Genomic DNA, 14,326 nt, shown 5'->3' with positions numbered 1-14,326 from the left:
CCAGAGAATTGAGATTGGGATGGAGGTTCACCTTCCAGCAGGACAATGACCCTAAGCATACTGCTAAAGCAACACTCGAGTGGTTTAAGGGGAAACATTTATATGTCTTGGAATGGCCTAGTCAAAGCCCAGACCTCAATCCAATTGAGAATCTGTGGTATGACTTAAATATTGCTGTACACCAGCGGAACCCATCCAACTTGAAGGAGCTGGAGCAGTTTGCCTTGAAGAATGGGCAAAGATCCCAGTGGCTAGATATGCCAAGCTTATAGAGACATATCCCAAGAGACTTGCAGCTGCAATTGCTGCAAAAGGTGGCTCTACAAAGTATTGACTTTGGGGGAGTGAATAGTTATGCACGCTCAAGTCAGTTTTTTTGGCTTATTTCTTGTTTGTTTCACAATAAAACATATTTTCCATCTTCAAAGTGGTAGGCATGTTGTGTAAATCAAATGATACAAACCCCCCAAAAATCAATTTTAATTCCAGGTTGTTAGGCAACAAAATAGGAAAAATGCCAAGGAGGGGTGAATACTTTCGCAAGCCACTGTATATATATTTTCCTTTTTTTTTTTTTGAGGGGGGGGGTATTCTTTCTTAAAACTGCATTGCTGGTTAAGGGCTTGTAAATAAGCATTTCACTGTAAGGTCTACACCTGTTATATTCGGCGCATGTGACAAATAAAATGTGATTTGATTTGACACACACACACACACACATAACAGCAAAACCATGCTAGTTAGGTTTCAGTGCCACAGAGTTCTCAAGCTTCCACACCATATGATCTATTATGTGAATGTAATAAATGGTGTCCTCTAAATGCCATTTTCACACAGGTAAGGAAGATGAAGTACACTCCACAGGAGAACACCACAACCATACAGATGCTGCCCAGGCTGTTGAACCAGAAAGCAAACAGGTATATCGTCCTCTGACAGTACTTCTCTCCACTGTTCGAATCATAGTTGGGGGGAAATATGGAGTACACCCACTCACTCCCTTAAGATACAGAGAACAACAAGGAATAATGTTAGACAATAATACGTACAGTGTATTCGGAAAGTATTCAGACCCCTTGACTTTTTACAGCCTTTTTACACCCCCCATCAATCTACACACACAATACCCCATAATGACAAAGCGAAAACATGTTTTTGAAATGTTTGCAAATGTATAAAAATAAAAATTAAAATACCTTATTTACATACGTATTCAGACCCTTCAGACTCCAAATTGAGCTCAGGTGCATCCTGTTTCCATTGATCATCCTTGAGATGTTTCTACAACTTGATTGGAGTCCAGCTGTGGTAAATACAATTGATTGGACATGATTTGGAAAGGGACACAGCTGTGTATATAAGGTCCCACAGTTGACAGTGCATGTCAGAACACAATCCAAGCCATGAGGTCAAAGGAATTGTCCATAGAGTTCAGAGACAGGATTGTGTCGAGGCACAGATCTGGGGAGGGGTACCAAAACATGTCTGCAGCATTGAAGATCCCAAGAACACAGTGGCCTCCATCATTCTTAAATGGAAGAAGTTTGGAAACACCAATACTCTTCCTAGAGCTGGCCGCCTGGCCAAACTGAGCAATTGGAGGAGAAGTGCCTTGGTCAGGGAGGTGACCAAGAACGCGATGGTCACTCTGACAGAGCTCCAGAGTTCCTCCATGGAGATGGGAGAACCTTCCAGAAGGACAACCATCTTTGCAAGCCTCCACCAATCAGGCCTTTATGGTGGAGTGGCCTCAGTAAAAGGCACATGACAGCCCGCTTGGAGTTTGCCAAAAGGCAGCTAAAGGACTCAGACCATGAGAAACAAGATTCTCTGGTCTGATGAAACCAAGATTGAACTATTTGGCATGACTGCCAAGCGTCATGTCTGGAGGAAACCTGGCACCATCCCTATGGTGAAGCATGGTGGTGGCAGCATCATGCTGTGGGGATGTTTTTCAGCAGCAGGGACTGGGAGACTAGTCAGGATCGAAGGAAAGATGAACAGAGCAAAGTACAGAGAGATCCTTGATGAACACCTGCTCCAGAGCGCTCAGGACCTCAGACTGGTGCGAAGGTTCACCTTCCAACAGGACAACGACCCTAAGCACACAGCCATGACAACGCAGGAGTGGCTTCAGGACAAGTCTCTGAATGTCCTTGAGTGACCCAGCCAGAACCCGGACTTGAACCCGATCGAACATCTCTGGAGAGACCTGAAAATAGCTGTGCAGTGACGCTCCCAATCCAACCTGACAGAGCTTGAGAGGATCTGCAGAGCAGAATGGGAGAAACTCCCCAAATACAGGTGTGCAAAGCTTGTTGCGTCATACCCAAGAAGACTTGAGGCTGTAATCACTGCCAAAGGTGCTTCAAGACAGTACTGAGTAAAGGGTCTGAATACTTATGTAAATGTGATATTTCCGTTTTTTTTTTTTATACAGTTGCAAACATTTCTAAAAACCAAATTTTTCTTTGTCATTACGGGGTGTTGTGTGTAGATTGATGAGGGGAAAAAAACAACAATTTAATCTATTTTACGAAGAAGAAAAAATGTGGAAAAAGTCAAGGGGTCTAAATACTTTCCGAATGCACTGTATATATCGATTTTGGGAAATAACGTTACTGTTTACGTTGTGACATACTATGGAGGCTGTGTATTGGTAATGACAATGTGAAGTTGGTGGTGCTAGACTATACTGCAACATGTGTTCAAGTGTTCTGGTTCACGGTTTGTGCCCCAAAACTTCAACATGTAATTTCCTGTTTCCCCTGGCCTCTCTACACTGTTGTGAATCATTTCAGTTGGTCTCCCATTGACATTAATGTATGACTGCAAGTGAACATTTGACTGAAGTGGAAGATAGGATTTGCCGCTATGTGTCTATTGCTACCTCCGTCTCCCTTCCCTCAACCTCCTTTTCTCATCCCTCTTGCTTACCTGTGATGAACCAGCCGATGTTGAAGAGTTGGAGGAGGAGGATGCAGAAGGAACACAGTAGGCTTAGGAAGCCAGTCTCCAGTGTGTTATTGAGGTAGGACAGGAGCAGGGAGGTGACGGACGTCACCCCGATCACCAGCAGGTAGATGGGGAGATAAGGCTGTAAGGGGCAGTCATGTAGGTGCATTGCCCCTAAAGGAGTCAGAGCAAGAAAGTGGAGATTGATGATATACAGTCTGTCAGTGTCTCTCAATAGGTGGCTTTTGGCATCTTGCAGTATCTTATCCACCATCAATGCCATTCTCGCAGTAAGGACTATGGGGAGGAAAGGAAATATGAGGTACACACCTAATCCCACTGCTGACATCAGAAGCATCCATACGATGATATTCAGCACAACTGTAAACAGAGAGAGCGAGAGATCACAAACTCAACAAATGCTGAAAACACTGAACACTCATTTGTTATATGAGAGGTAGCTACTGTACCTATTATTGAGATCAGAAAGGATGACAGAACGGGAGACCTCTGTGAAGTCTCCATCTTTTGTGAGTCCTTTAAATCTTAAAGGAATAGACACAGGATTGGTCTCTGAACTGTCATTTCAATGGACTAACAATCAGACTTAAAATATTTGATAGATGGTTCCAGGTTCAAAGTTTTTATTTACCAAATTGCAGACAGCGAAGACTGACATTTAAAGATACCAGCTGCAGTTTATATTCACTACTATACACTGTGCCACTAATAAATAATGCGTAAAATAAATACACACTATAGATAGCACTTCTTACTTGATTAACTTTATGTCAAATGCTGAAATCATAAATGAATGGTTGTCCAATGTCGTGGAAATAAACACTGAGGCCTCAAATTAGCTGTTGATAAAAGTATATCAATACATCAAATATGTATTTTTTATTTTGTGAGTATCTCTTACCTGTCTCTTTTGTGTGAAGGAGTGAATCTGTCAATTTGTTTTATTTTCCGTTACCGTGTAGCCTCACAGCTTGTGCCATAATTAGTCAACTTTGAAACTTTCACCATTGAGGTAGGATGTTTTGAAATGGCCCCTCAGGGCAAAGCAGAATCATTACAACACCACATGACCACACCACACCACACAACACAACTCATACCCTACATATCGAATTATTCTTAGCAGCCATCTTGTTTGCCGTCTTCTCTTTTCAGAGACTAACACCGTTAAAGCCAGAGTTACCAGAGCTACATTACTTTTTTGATGTCTTTATTGAGGCAGGATGTTTGGAAATAGTCCCCAAGACACCACTAGATCATTACAACACTTCAAATGAGTGTTTCCCAATGACAATGCATATAGTATGTACTGTGTATTTCTCATTGAACTCAATGGGGAAGATGTTATTTGATTTTATTACCATACCAGTGTGTTGATGTACAGTATGTGAAAAATAGACTGGACGGTTCAGCAACAAGGCAAGTCAAAAACCCTTTAGTCAAAAAGTCTCAAAACCAAAAATCAAATACTCATGAGACCACTCCTGTCCAGGCAGCACATAAACATTGTCAGCTTGTATGACATTTATTTGAAACTGCTGGGCATGTTGCCTTACATTCCCCACAGCCTGCCAAGGTTTCATTGCTTGAAGTCTCCACAGCACTCCCATAATTTGGCGTGTTTACAGCACACACTTCCCATAACGTCTCCAGCAGCACTCACAGAAAGTAACACTGAAACTATCACCACAGAGATCAAATGGCTGAAAGAACTTGATAATCCACGCAGACTGTGCCACTGCACTAACAATGTCCAATATGATAGAGGTAGAGAATGTGAACAAGTTTGTCACGGTATGTTTTGCTCTGATCATAGCTGGGTGGATATACACTGTAGGTTATCACATTACCTGTAGACAAAGAGAAAATAATAATTATACTGAATTATTCATGATGACTTAAGAAGCATGCAAGAATGGCTGGTTCCTATGGCTGTGACGATAACGCCGTGGCCCTGTTCCAATGAATTGAAATGCATTTTTGTCCCATCATTTGTAATTCTATGGAAGTTCTTATTTTCACTGGACAGGGCCTTTGACATCAAAACATGGTCTCATGTTCATGGACTGGACATCTCTCTCACCTAGGGTGATACATATGATCAGAATGAATCCCACTACGGTGATACAACCATCCATTATGATGTAACTACAGTCATAGAAATACAATGAGCAGCAGATTAACTTAAACTTGTAGATGAACACCAAGACCAGGCATAAAGATCCAATCATCAACAGGTAGATAGGGATACAGGAATGGACTGAGATGAAGGACAGGGTAGTCATTGAAGTACACAACACCTAGAGATGTAGAAGTAACTTAAGTTATTTTGAAGGGTGGTTGGCGATGTATGATTTTATTTGTGTTTAGAAAAGGTATTTTGAAAGTGTCCTTAATTTACCCATCATAATGTGGTCCAAGCCCACAATTGTACCACCTGCTGGGATCAACCATGCTGGGGGAATAGACAACAAAGCTTATCAACATGTCTGTTTAAGGATAGAGTTGGAAAGAGAGTTACATAGAGTTTGAAAGAGAGCTATTATATATTTTGCTATTATAGCTTCTGGGACAGCATTGGCAGTGCTTTTTAGAGCTAATAGGTAGATAATATCTCTAATAAAAAGCATGAGCTGGAACACACCCAGAGAAAATTATTTTGTGTAGAGGTGCTGACTAAACTGTAAGCTATCAAAATAAATAAACAGAGTTGCACACTCTATGTATATAAACTCCCAGTAATTTATTGAGTAAAACACCGACGTTTCAGCATCACTGTGCCTTCTTCAGCGTAATGTCATGAATGTTTGAACCAGGGTTATGCAGACAAACAATGACAATAGTGAGGGGTGTGTCATAATTATTAGGTTGATTAGAGTGAAACTGATCTGGATGTTACCTTCGGTCCTTGGTAGAGCAACATTTGAGGGAGGAGATTTTGTTATTTAACTAGGCAAGTCAGTTAAGAACAAATTCTTATTTACAATGACGGCCTACACCGGTAAACCCGGACGACGCTGGGCCAATTGTACGCCGCTCTATGGGACTCCCAATCACGGTCGGTTGTGATACAGCCTGGAATCGAACTGAAGTGAAGCCTTAAGCACTGAGATGCAGTGCCTTAGACGGCTGCACCACTCGGGAGCCCGTGGAATGGTTTGCTTCAACAAAGTGAGCTGCTACTGGATAATCAGTGTTCTTACACCTGATTGAGCTGCGGTGTTCAGCTATGGTTGTTTTAATTGTCTTTTCGTTTGTCCTACATTTACATTTACATCATTTAGCAGACGCTCTTATCCAGAGCGACTTACAACATCCTACGTAGGCTTACCCACATGAACAGGTGAGGAGATTACTCTGTTTGTCTTGCATGAGATGATACACCTAACAGGGATTTTTCGACCTGTATGTGGATGTCTGAAGAAGGATGTTTTTTTCAGGATTGCTTTCATTTTCTCCGAACACTTGGTGTACTTAGCGCAAAAGACTGTTGCGTTGTTATCCAATCGATAACTGGATTCCATTGGTTTTCTCTAGTTTGTTAGGTAAACATTATACACCCGCTCCTCCCCTCTTCTCCTCTCCTGTATCCTCTACTGCCCTCTACTCTCCCCTCACCTCCCTCATGCTCTGTTGTCATCAGGGTCGCTCTTGCCCAATACAAAGGCACAGACAAGCATACAGCATCCCCCCAGCAGCAGAAGACCCAGCACAACGTAGGCTAGTGTGGTGGTCCAGAAGGCAAACAGGTACAGGGTCTTGTTACAGTAGGGGTCCTCAGTCAGTGTCTGGTTGAAGTTGGGCTGATAGATGGAGTAGATCCACACGTTACCTGGAGAGAGAGAGAGAGAGAGAGAGAGAGAGAGAGAGAGAGAGAGAGAGAGAGAGAGAGAGAGAGAGAGAGAGAGAGAGAGAGAGAGAGAGAGAGAGAGAGAGAGAGAGAGAGAGAGAGAGAGAGAGAGAGAGAGAGAGGAGAGAGAGAGAGAGAGAGAGAGAGAGAGAGAGAGAGAGAGAGAGAGAGAGAGAGAGAGAGAGAGAGAGAAGAGAGAGAGAGAGAGAGAGAAGCTTTTTGTCTTTCTTTAATGGTACATCCTCATCTAATTAAAACCTCACCCCACCCCCACCCCTTAAAATAAAGTACACAGATTACCAATATCCCCTGTACTGCATACTCACCTTTTCCTCTACCCCACGTTACAAAAACAACACCACACATCACAATAACCCAAACCTCACCAACTCTACAACCGTATATCCAGACAATCTTCCTCAGCTATACAGACAGCCCCCCAACACACCATATTTCTTGAAACATCTCCACACTTTTTTATCATTTTATAAAACTCAAATTCCACCCTAAGGCGCGCAGAGACAATCCCATTAAATAATAGTAAAGGGTCTGTTATCCCCCACCTTTGACCCTGTTCCTCCTTGTTAGCCAAATAGCTAACTTTGACTGAGCAAACAGAAAATTCAACAACACACATTTTTCCTTTTCCTTATTTGAATACCTGTACCCCATTATAAACATCCCGACAGTAAAACCCACCCCCAACCTCTCACACAGACATTCCAACTGAGACATTAAAGGCATTAACCTGGCGCACACAGAAAACACATGAATCACAGTTTCACTCATGACACAGAAAGGACACCCCTGTCTGACTCCCGGGTTCAACCCGTGCTAACCAGCTGTTAGTGGCCAGGGCTCCATGTAAAACCCTCCACTGGAGGTCCCCTGACCTCTTTGGTACTGGGAGTTTGTAGAGCCCCCTCCATCTAAAACCAACCATACTCTCCGCTCCACATGCCCCCTGCCACTGATGTGCCTTCACTCCTGTTAGGCTCCTAATGTTCCTTACCTTAATGCAGAGGTTGTAGAGGGCTTTACCTCCCACCCCTCAAACTCGCCCAGGCTCGGAGTGTTAAAATCGAACAAGTCCTCCAGACCCCCTTGCCAGTCCCCAGTCTCTGCCGTCACGTGCAGTGGCGGAAACATTGGTGGCCCCTCCCCCTTTGGCTGCTCAAACACCCCCCTTACCGGCTCGGACAGTGCCTCCTGGACTTCCCCCAGGAATCTCTCCAACAGCCTAAGAGACGTTAGTCCTGTTTGTTTTGCTAGGACTTCTGGGGTTTTCCATCCATCCTCTCCCAGCAGTCGCAGGTCACCCAGCCTTAGTAATCCCGCTGCCATCAGTCGCCTCTTCAGGGTGGCTGACTGAACCGATCTCAAAAGGATGACTGGGTTGTGGAAGATAGGCTCCTCCCACACCCACAGCCCAGGCTCCACACCCCCCTTTTCGTGTGGGCCTTAGTAGCTGCCAGGCCCTCAGCACCGCAGAGTAAAAATCAGAGAGTCCTGCTGTACTCAGCCCCTCCAGCCTCATGAGGAATAGCTGCCGGTCCAACCCTAATCCGCCAGCTCTCCTCAGCAGCGCGCATGCTGGCTCCCTCCATCCGACATCAGTATGGTACAGCAGTCTCTGTGCCGCCTTTAGTCGGAATGCAGCCACCCTGCTCTCCAGTTCCACCAGGCCCTGTCCTCCTTCATTTACGGACATATACAACACTGCCGCCCTCAGCCAGTGATGGCCCGACCAGAAGAAATCCACCAGCTTGCGTTGCAGGTCTGCGAGCAGCCCAGCAGGGGGGTTGAGGACAGCCAGTTTATGCCACAGGGAAGATGCCACCAGGTTGTTGATTATCAGCACCCTCCCTCTATATGACACTTGGGACAGGAGCCACCTCCACCTGGCCAGTCTTGACACCACTGCCTGTGACAGCCCCTCCCAGTTCTTCCTGACCCACCTCTCCGAGCCCAGGTACACCCCCAATATTTTAAGCCCTTCACAACCCCACTGCAACCCCCCTGGAAGCAGAGGAGGGACCCTATCCCCCCATGCCCCACATAACAGAGCTTTGCTCTTTCCCCAGTTTACCTTAGCTGACGAAGCTCCCTCGTACACCTTCAGACTATTCTCCAGTGCCTGCATATCCTGACCATCCCTGACCATCACAGAAACGTCATCTGCATACGCTGACACTGCTATGCCTGTCCAGCACACTCCCTTCAGTCTCCTGCGTAGCAGGCCCAAAAAAGGTTCAATGGCTAGTGTATATAACTGCCCTGATAGAGGGCATCCTTGTCTAATGCCCCGCCTCACCCAGACTGGCCTACTGAGCCCCCCTCCCACCTTAACCATACATGATGCCCCAGCATACAACATCTTCACATGGGCCAAAAACCTTTCCCCAAACCCAAACACAGACATCACATTAAACAGATACTCATGGTCCACTCTAAGGCCTTCTCTTGATCTAAAGAGACCAGACCAAAGTTCACATTAGAACTTCTCGACAAGTCCAACATGTCCCTGATTAAGAACAAGTTGTCCGTGATTAAGCGTCCTGGTATGCAATATGTCTGGTCCTTGTGTACTATAGAGTCCAGATGGGACTTTAGTCTGTTAGCGAGGACCTTGGCAAATATCTTGTAGTCCGCACAGAGCAATGCCACAGGCCTCCAGTTCTTAAGTTCACACAAGTCCCCTTTTTGGGCAGGAGAGTCAGAGCCGCCCGACGGCAGCTCATCGGCAACTCTCCTACCCCGACGCATTCACGCAACACGCGAAAGAAGTCCAGTCCAATTATTCCCCAGAATTTTTTATAAAACTCCACTGGGAGTCCATCGACCCCGGTGCACGGCCGGGGGACATCTGGGTTACGGCCTCTGCCAGTTCATGGGACAACAGGGGAATGTCCATTTCATCCCTTTGTACCAGAGAGAGCTTAGGGAGTTCGGCAAACAAAACCTGAGCACACATAGGATCACACAGTTCTGCCTTATACAATTCAGTATAAAACTCCACAGTCCGCTCCCGCATCTCCCCCACCACAGAGGTCACTCCGCCCATCCGAAAGCCGTAGACAATGCATACCCTTGGCTTCACCGCTCTGTCTTTCCAAACCAAAGAAGAAGGAGCTGGGAGCATCCATCTCCTTGAGCATGGAGAACCTAGCTCTTACAAGTGCTCCCTTTGCTTTAACCTGGAAAAAACTGCCCAGGTCCCTACGTAGTTCAGCTAGATTAACCTGGAGGCCTACATTGCCTTGCCCCACCAGCTCTACCTCCATCTCACTAATACTACGTTCGAGTTCCCCAATACTCTCCTAGCCTCTGAGGATGACAGAGCTGTATACTGTTGGCAGAAAAGCCGAATTTGGACTTTTCCCACATCCCACCATTGACTCAGAGACTCATACTCCTCTCTTCGCTGCCCCCCACCTTTCCCAAAAAGTCTGGAAACCTGAGCAAAAAGTGGCATCTTGTAAGAGCTTTACATTAAACTTCCAATAGGATGCCTGCCGAGGCCCTGGTGAAATAGACAGCCGAGCCATGGTTATGTGATGATCCGAAAAACCCACCGGGAGAATGGTAGCGCCCAACAACCTATTGCTCTGATTCCTGGACATGTACAATCGATCAAGTCGGGCTGCACTCACCCCTAGCCCCAAAGACCTTCACCCATGTATACTGTCTTGTGTTGGGATGTCTAGTTCTCCAAACATCAACTAGGTCAAATTGATTAATAATGTCCCTTAACACCCCCCACTGAGCCTGAATGAGGCTCCTCCCCATTTCTGTCTTTCGTAAAATCCATCGTACAGTTCCAGTCCCCGCCGACCACCAGCGTCTCCTCAGGCGCTACCTGTGAGAGTTCCTTTCTAAGACACCCAAATAGAAGCCCCCTCTCTCTCCCTGTGTTGGGCGCATACACATTTATAAAGACAAAACCCCTGTTGTTAATTTCTGCCTTTACTACAAGCAGTCTACCTGTACACACCTCTTTTGAGGAGCAAATTTTTACAGACAGACCCGGTACAAAAAGGACTGCCACCCCTGCACTAACATTTGTTCCATGGCTCAGCACACTTGCCCCTTTCCACCAGAGCCCCCAATCAACTTCATTCACCACATCGCTATGCGTCTCCTGCAGAAACAACACTTGTACTTTTTTTTGTTTTACATATTCACCCAACACACTCCTCTTTCCCGCATCTCTGGCGCCATTAATATTAAGCGAGCCTACCCAAAGAGTCTCCATAGGAAGTGGGAGAAAAGCCAGCAAAGAAAGAGACCAATAGCAAAGCTCAAAAAGCTCCAGTGCCAGAAAGAAAACTTTCATCTAGACAGTGTCTGAAGGTAGACCTTTACGCACAGTTGTGACCCACTTCCTTAACCTAAACCGTTTCCTGGGTGAGAGGACACCATGCCCCTCATTTTTCATTGCATGTTGCACTGATCTTACAAACTTTCCCGGATCGCAAAAAAAAGCCTCAAGATTAACCTTTTTCCCCCTTAGTCTCCTTCAGGAACCTTGACAGTTCCCTCACTGTGTACTTTGACCCCTCTGACTGACTGGCTGTCAGCTCTGGACCCATTGAGGAGGAGTCTGAAAATAAATCCTCCTCATCGTCTTCTTCCGCAGACTCACCTTCCTCCTCCTCATCTCCATCTCCCATCCTGACCACCTGTCCTTCCTCTCTAGTCGGGGCCTCCCCCCCCGCACCAGGCAACCTGACCACCTGCCCTTCCTCTCTAGTCGGGGCCTCCCCCCCCGCACCAGGCAAAGGTTCCTTGGTGTCTTTCATCACACCAGCCTCTGCCCTCCCACCTCCTTTCTTCTCCCCCTTTTTCCTCTTCCGCTTGACACCCTCCTCCACCCCTCCTAGTCGCTTACCCTTCCCCACTACACTCTCCTCATCCACTAACATAACCTGACTAGACCCAGCCTCATCTACACCACCATCTATAGCATGACTAGACCCAGCCTCATCTACACCACCATCTATAGCATGACTAGGCCCAGCCTCATCTACACCACACTCCATAACATGACTAGACCCAGCCTCAGCTACACCACCATCCATCACACGACTAGACCCAGCCCCATCTACACCACCATCTATAGCATGACTAGGCCCAGCCCCATCTACACCACCATCTATAGCCTGACTAGACCCAGCCCCATCTACACCACCACCTATAGCATGACTAGACCCAGCCTTAACTACACCACCATCTGTCGCATGACTAGACCCAGCCTCAGCTGCCTGCGTCTCATGGGCCCCTGCACGTTGACCTCTATTTCCCCCACTGGCGCTTGAACCCTCACCTTGTCTACGGCCTTTATGTGGGCACGCAAAGCTCTTATGCCCCAAATCCCCACACTCAAAGCACCGTAGACTATCTGTGCTGGCAAAACCTGCGTAGAGCCCCTCCCCATGCCTCACTTTAAAGTGCACATTTAACTGTTGCTCATTGTTGTTCAGAAACATGAACACTTGCCTCCGGAATGAAACAACGTGCTTGACGGCATCTGCCTGAAAACCTGCCGACAGTACACGAAAACCACTAGCAAACTTACCAAAACGACTCAACTCCTTCCTGATTTGATCATCCGTAATAAACGGAGGCAAATTTGCAACTACCACCCTGGTCGAAGGGGGTAGAAAGAGGAGAAATTGGCACCAACACATCCCTTACAAATATTCCGCTTGAAATGAGCCTACCCACCAAATGTGCCCTTTTCATGAACACAACCACAGCTTTGTTCATTCTGGACGCTGAATGTATAAATTCGGCTCCTACCTGTTCGCCGACCGCGAGCAGAACCTCCTCCACCTTAATTCCATTCTCAGGAACACACCTGAATCCATGCCGTAACGACAGCGTTTCCTCCGCGCTAGGCTGCGAAGCCATCGCTCACACCTCACCGTTCAAAACCCCAGGAAACTAAACCTCTGTCCTCTTCCTCTCTAACTTGGAAAAATAAAAAACAGTGGGTACCACTAAAACAAACAGTGCATTAACCCTCCACCATAGAAGAGAGAAAACAAGGAAGGAAAACAAACAAATTAGTTAGGACAAGCCCTCCACACCAAACACTCAAACTCCAAAAAACTCCCAGCATGCACTGAGAGAGAGAGAGAGAGAGAGAGAGAGAGAGAGAACTTTGGTATGAATTTTGAAAAGACTGTCATTATGTACAGTAAATGTTTCCTAACAGTTACAAACTCATGAGTCTTTCACTTCCACAGCTTGAGATACTATAACGTTGCATTTTTGGTGGGAATCAGTTAGTTCTTGGAAGAGCTTAAAAGTGTGCTTGACCGCTTCCTCCTCTCTCTCTCTTCCTATTCACACACAAACATGCGCGCGCATGCACGCACACACACACAGTGTTCTTTCTCTATCCTACCACACCGTCTTTCTCTCTCCCACGGTCTCTCAGACTCACCGCTGATGAACCAGCAGAAGAGGAAGAAGGAGGCCAGGGTGCTCCAGGTGGTGCAGAGGTGGTTCAGGGGGTTGGGGTCTATGCCATCTGAGTCCTGGGCACAGGGTAGGCAAGAGAGCAGGGCTAGGGCCAGGCCGAAGGCCCCCATTACCACCAGGTAAATGGGGATGTAGTGCTGCCGGGGGCAGTCATACAGGTACACTGCACCTATACAGTAATACATAGGGGCAGGAGAGGTTGGGATGGGCAGTTGTGGCAAGAGGGGGTTGCAAAGTGTACAACAGTGGTAAGGAAGGTTTATTATAAAAAGTATTACTTCACCTATGGTGATCTGAGCAATAGGAATGACACATGCAAGTAGTTTAGAGATACCTGGGGGGAGAGAGTATATAGGTTCAGCTTTTTACCCTAAACCCAATATACATATTTTAGCAAACTTTGACTTAAAGGGGAAATCTGCAGTTACTACATACATTTTTTGACCTATAAATTAATTATATGTACCCATTGATTATTGAAGAATATAATTTATAAATGCCTCATGAGTTTAGTTCAACTGTCATACCCTATCAGAACCCAAAATATAAGCTTGTTTTCATTTTACTCCAATGTTTGTATACAAACTAAATGTCAACAAAACATGGTTAAAACTATAATGTTGATATCATGGATGGTCAGTCCTTGCATCCATAGCCCTGTCTATGAATTCGAGAGTGGTTACATTTCTCCATATTATTATATTATATTATTTCTCCAGCCCCATCCCTCAGCTGTTTACCAATAGCTATGTTATTGTTTCAACTGCTGAATGGCGCTTTAAGTGGAAGTTAGGATTCGCCCCTAAATGCACCATTCAATTGATCTGAGCAACTCTTAAGTGATGCAATCGGACATATTCAATCCCACCTAATATTCCTGTGGTTGGTTTGGGAAGGTGACGCATGTGTTGCAGCAGATTTCCGTTCTCCATCGTGTGCGACACAGTCAGGCCTACAGAGGGCGACAGAGAGCCATGACACAAACATTACATAGAATTCAATGGTGTTCAA

At 45.8% G+C, this 14,326-nt stretch overlaps 2 protein-coding genes across 2 annotated transcripts; both read right to left on the bottom strand.

Annotated features, from left to right (window-relative positions):
• Nucleotides 1-728: 728 nt before the first annotated feature.
• Nucleotides 729-3,911, bottom strand: LOC121572982 (transmembrane protein 272-like). The gene is made up of 5 exons (XM_041885018.1): nt 3,878-3,911; nt 3,426-3,500; nt 3,286-3,336; nt 2,938-3,129; nt 729-1,000 (listed from the first exon to the last, which is right to left on the bottom strand). The coding sequence occupies exons 2-5, from the start codon at nt 3,478-3,480 to the stop codon at nt 765-767; spliced, it is 534 nt and encodes a 177-aa protein (XP_041740952.1). The 5' UTR covers nt 3,481-3,500; nt 3,878-3,911; the 3' UTR covers nt 729-764.
• A 2,372-nt stretch (nt 3,912-6,283) lies between these two features.
• On the bottom strand, nt 6,284-13,645 carry LOC121572981 (transmembrane protein 272-like). The gene is made up of 3 exons (XM_041885017.1): nt 13,599-13,645; nt 13,278-13,484; nt 6,284-6,808 (listed from the first exon to the last, which is right to left on the bottom strand). Exons 2-3 carry the CDS (start codon nt 13,423-13,425, stop codon nt 6,600-6,602), a joined length of 357 nt encoding a protein of 118 aa, XP_041740951.1. The 5' UTR covers nt 13,426-13,484; nt 13,599-13,645; the 3' UTR covers nt 6,284-6,599.
• Nucleotides 13,646-14,326: the final 681 nt, after the last annotated feature.

Source organism: Coregonus clupeaformis, unplaced genomic scaffold, assembly GCF_020615455.1.
Source record: "Coregonus clupeaformis isolate EN_2021a unplaced genomic scaffold, ASM2061545v1 scaf0327, whole genome shotgun sequence".
Lineage (NCBI taxonomy): Eukaryota > Metazoa > Chordata > Actinopteri > Salmoniformes > Salmonidae > Coregonus > Coregonus clupeaformis.
Note: the sequence above shows the minus strand (reverse complement) of the source record. Positions and strands in the feature narration are given on the sequence as shown.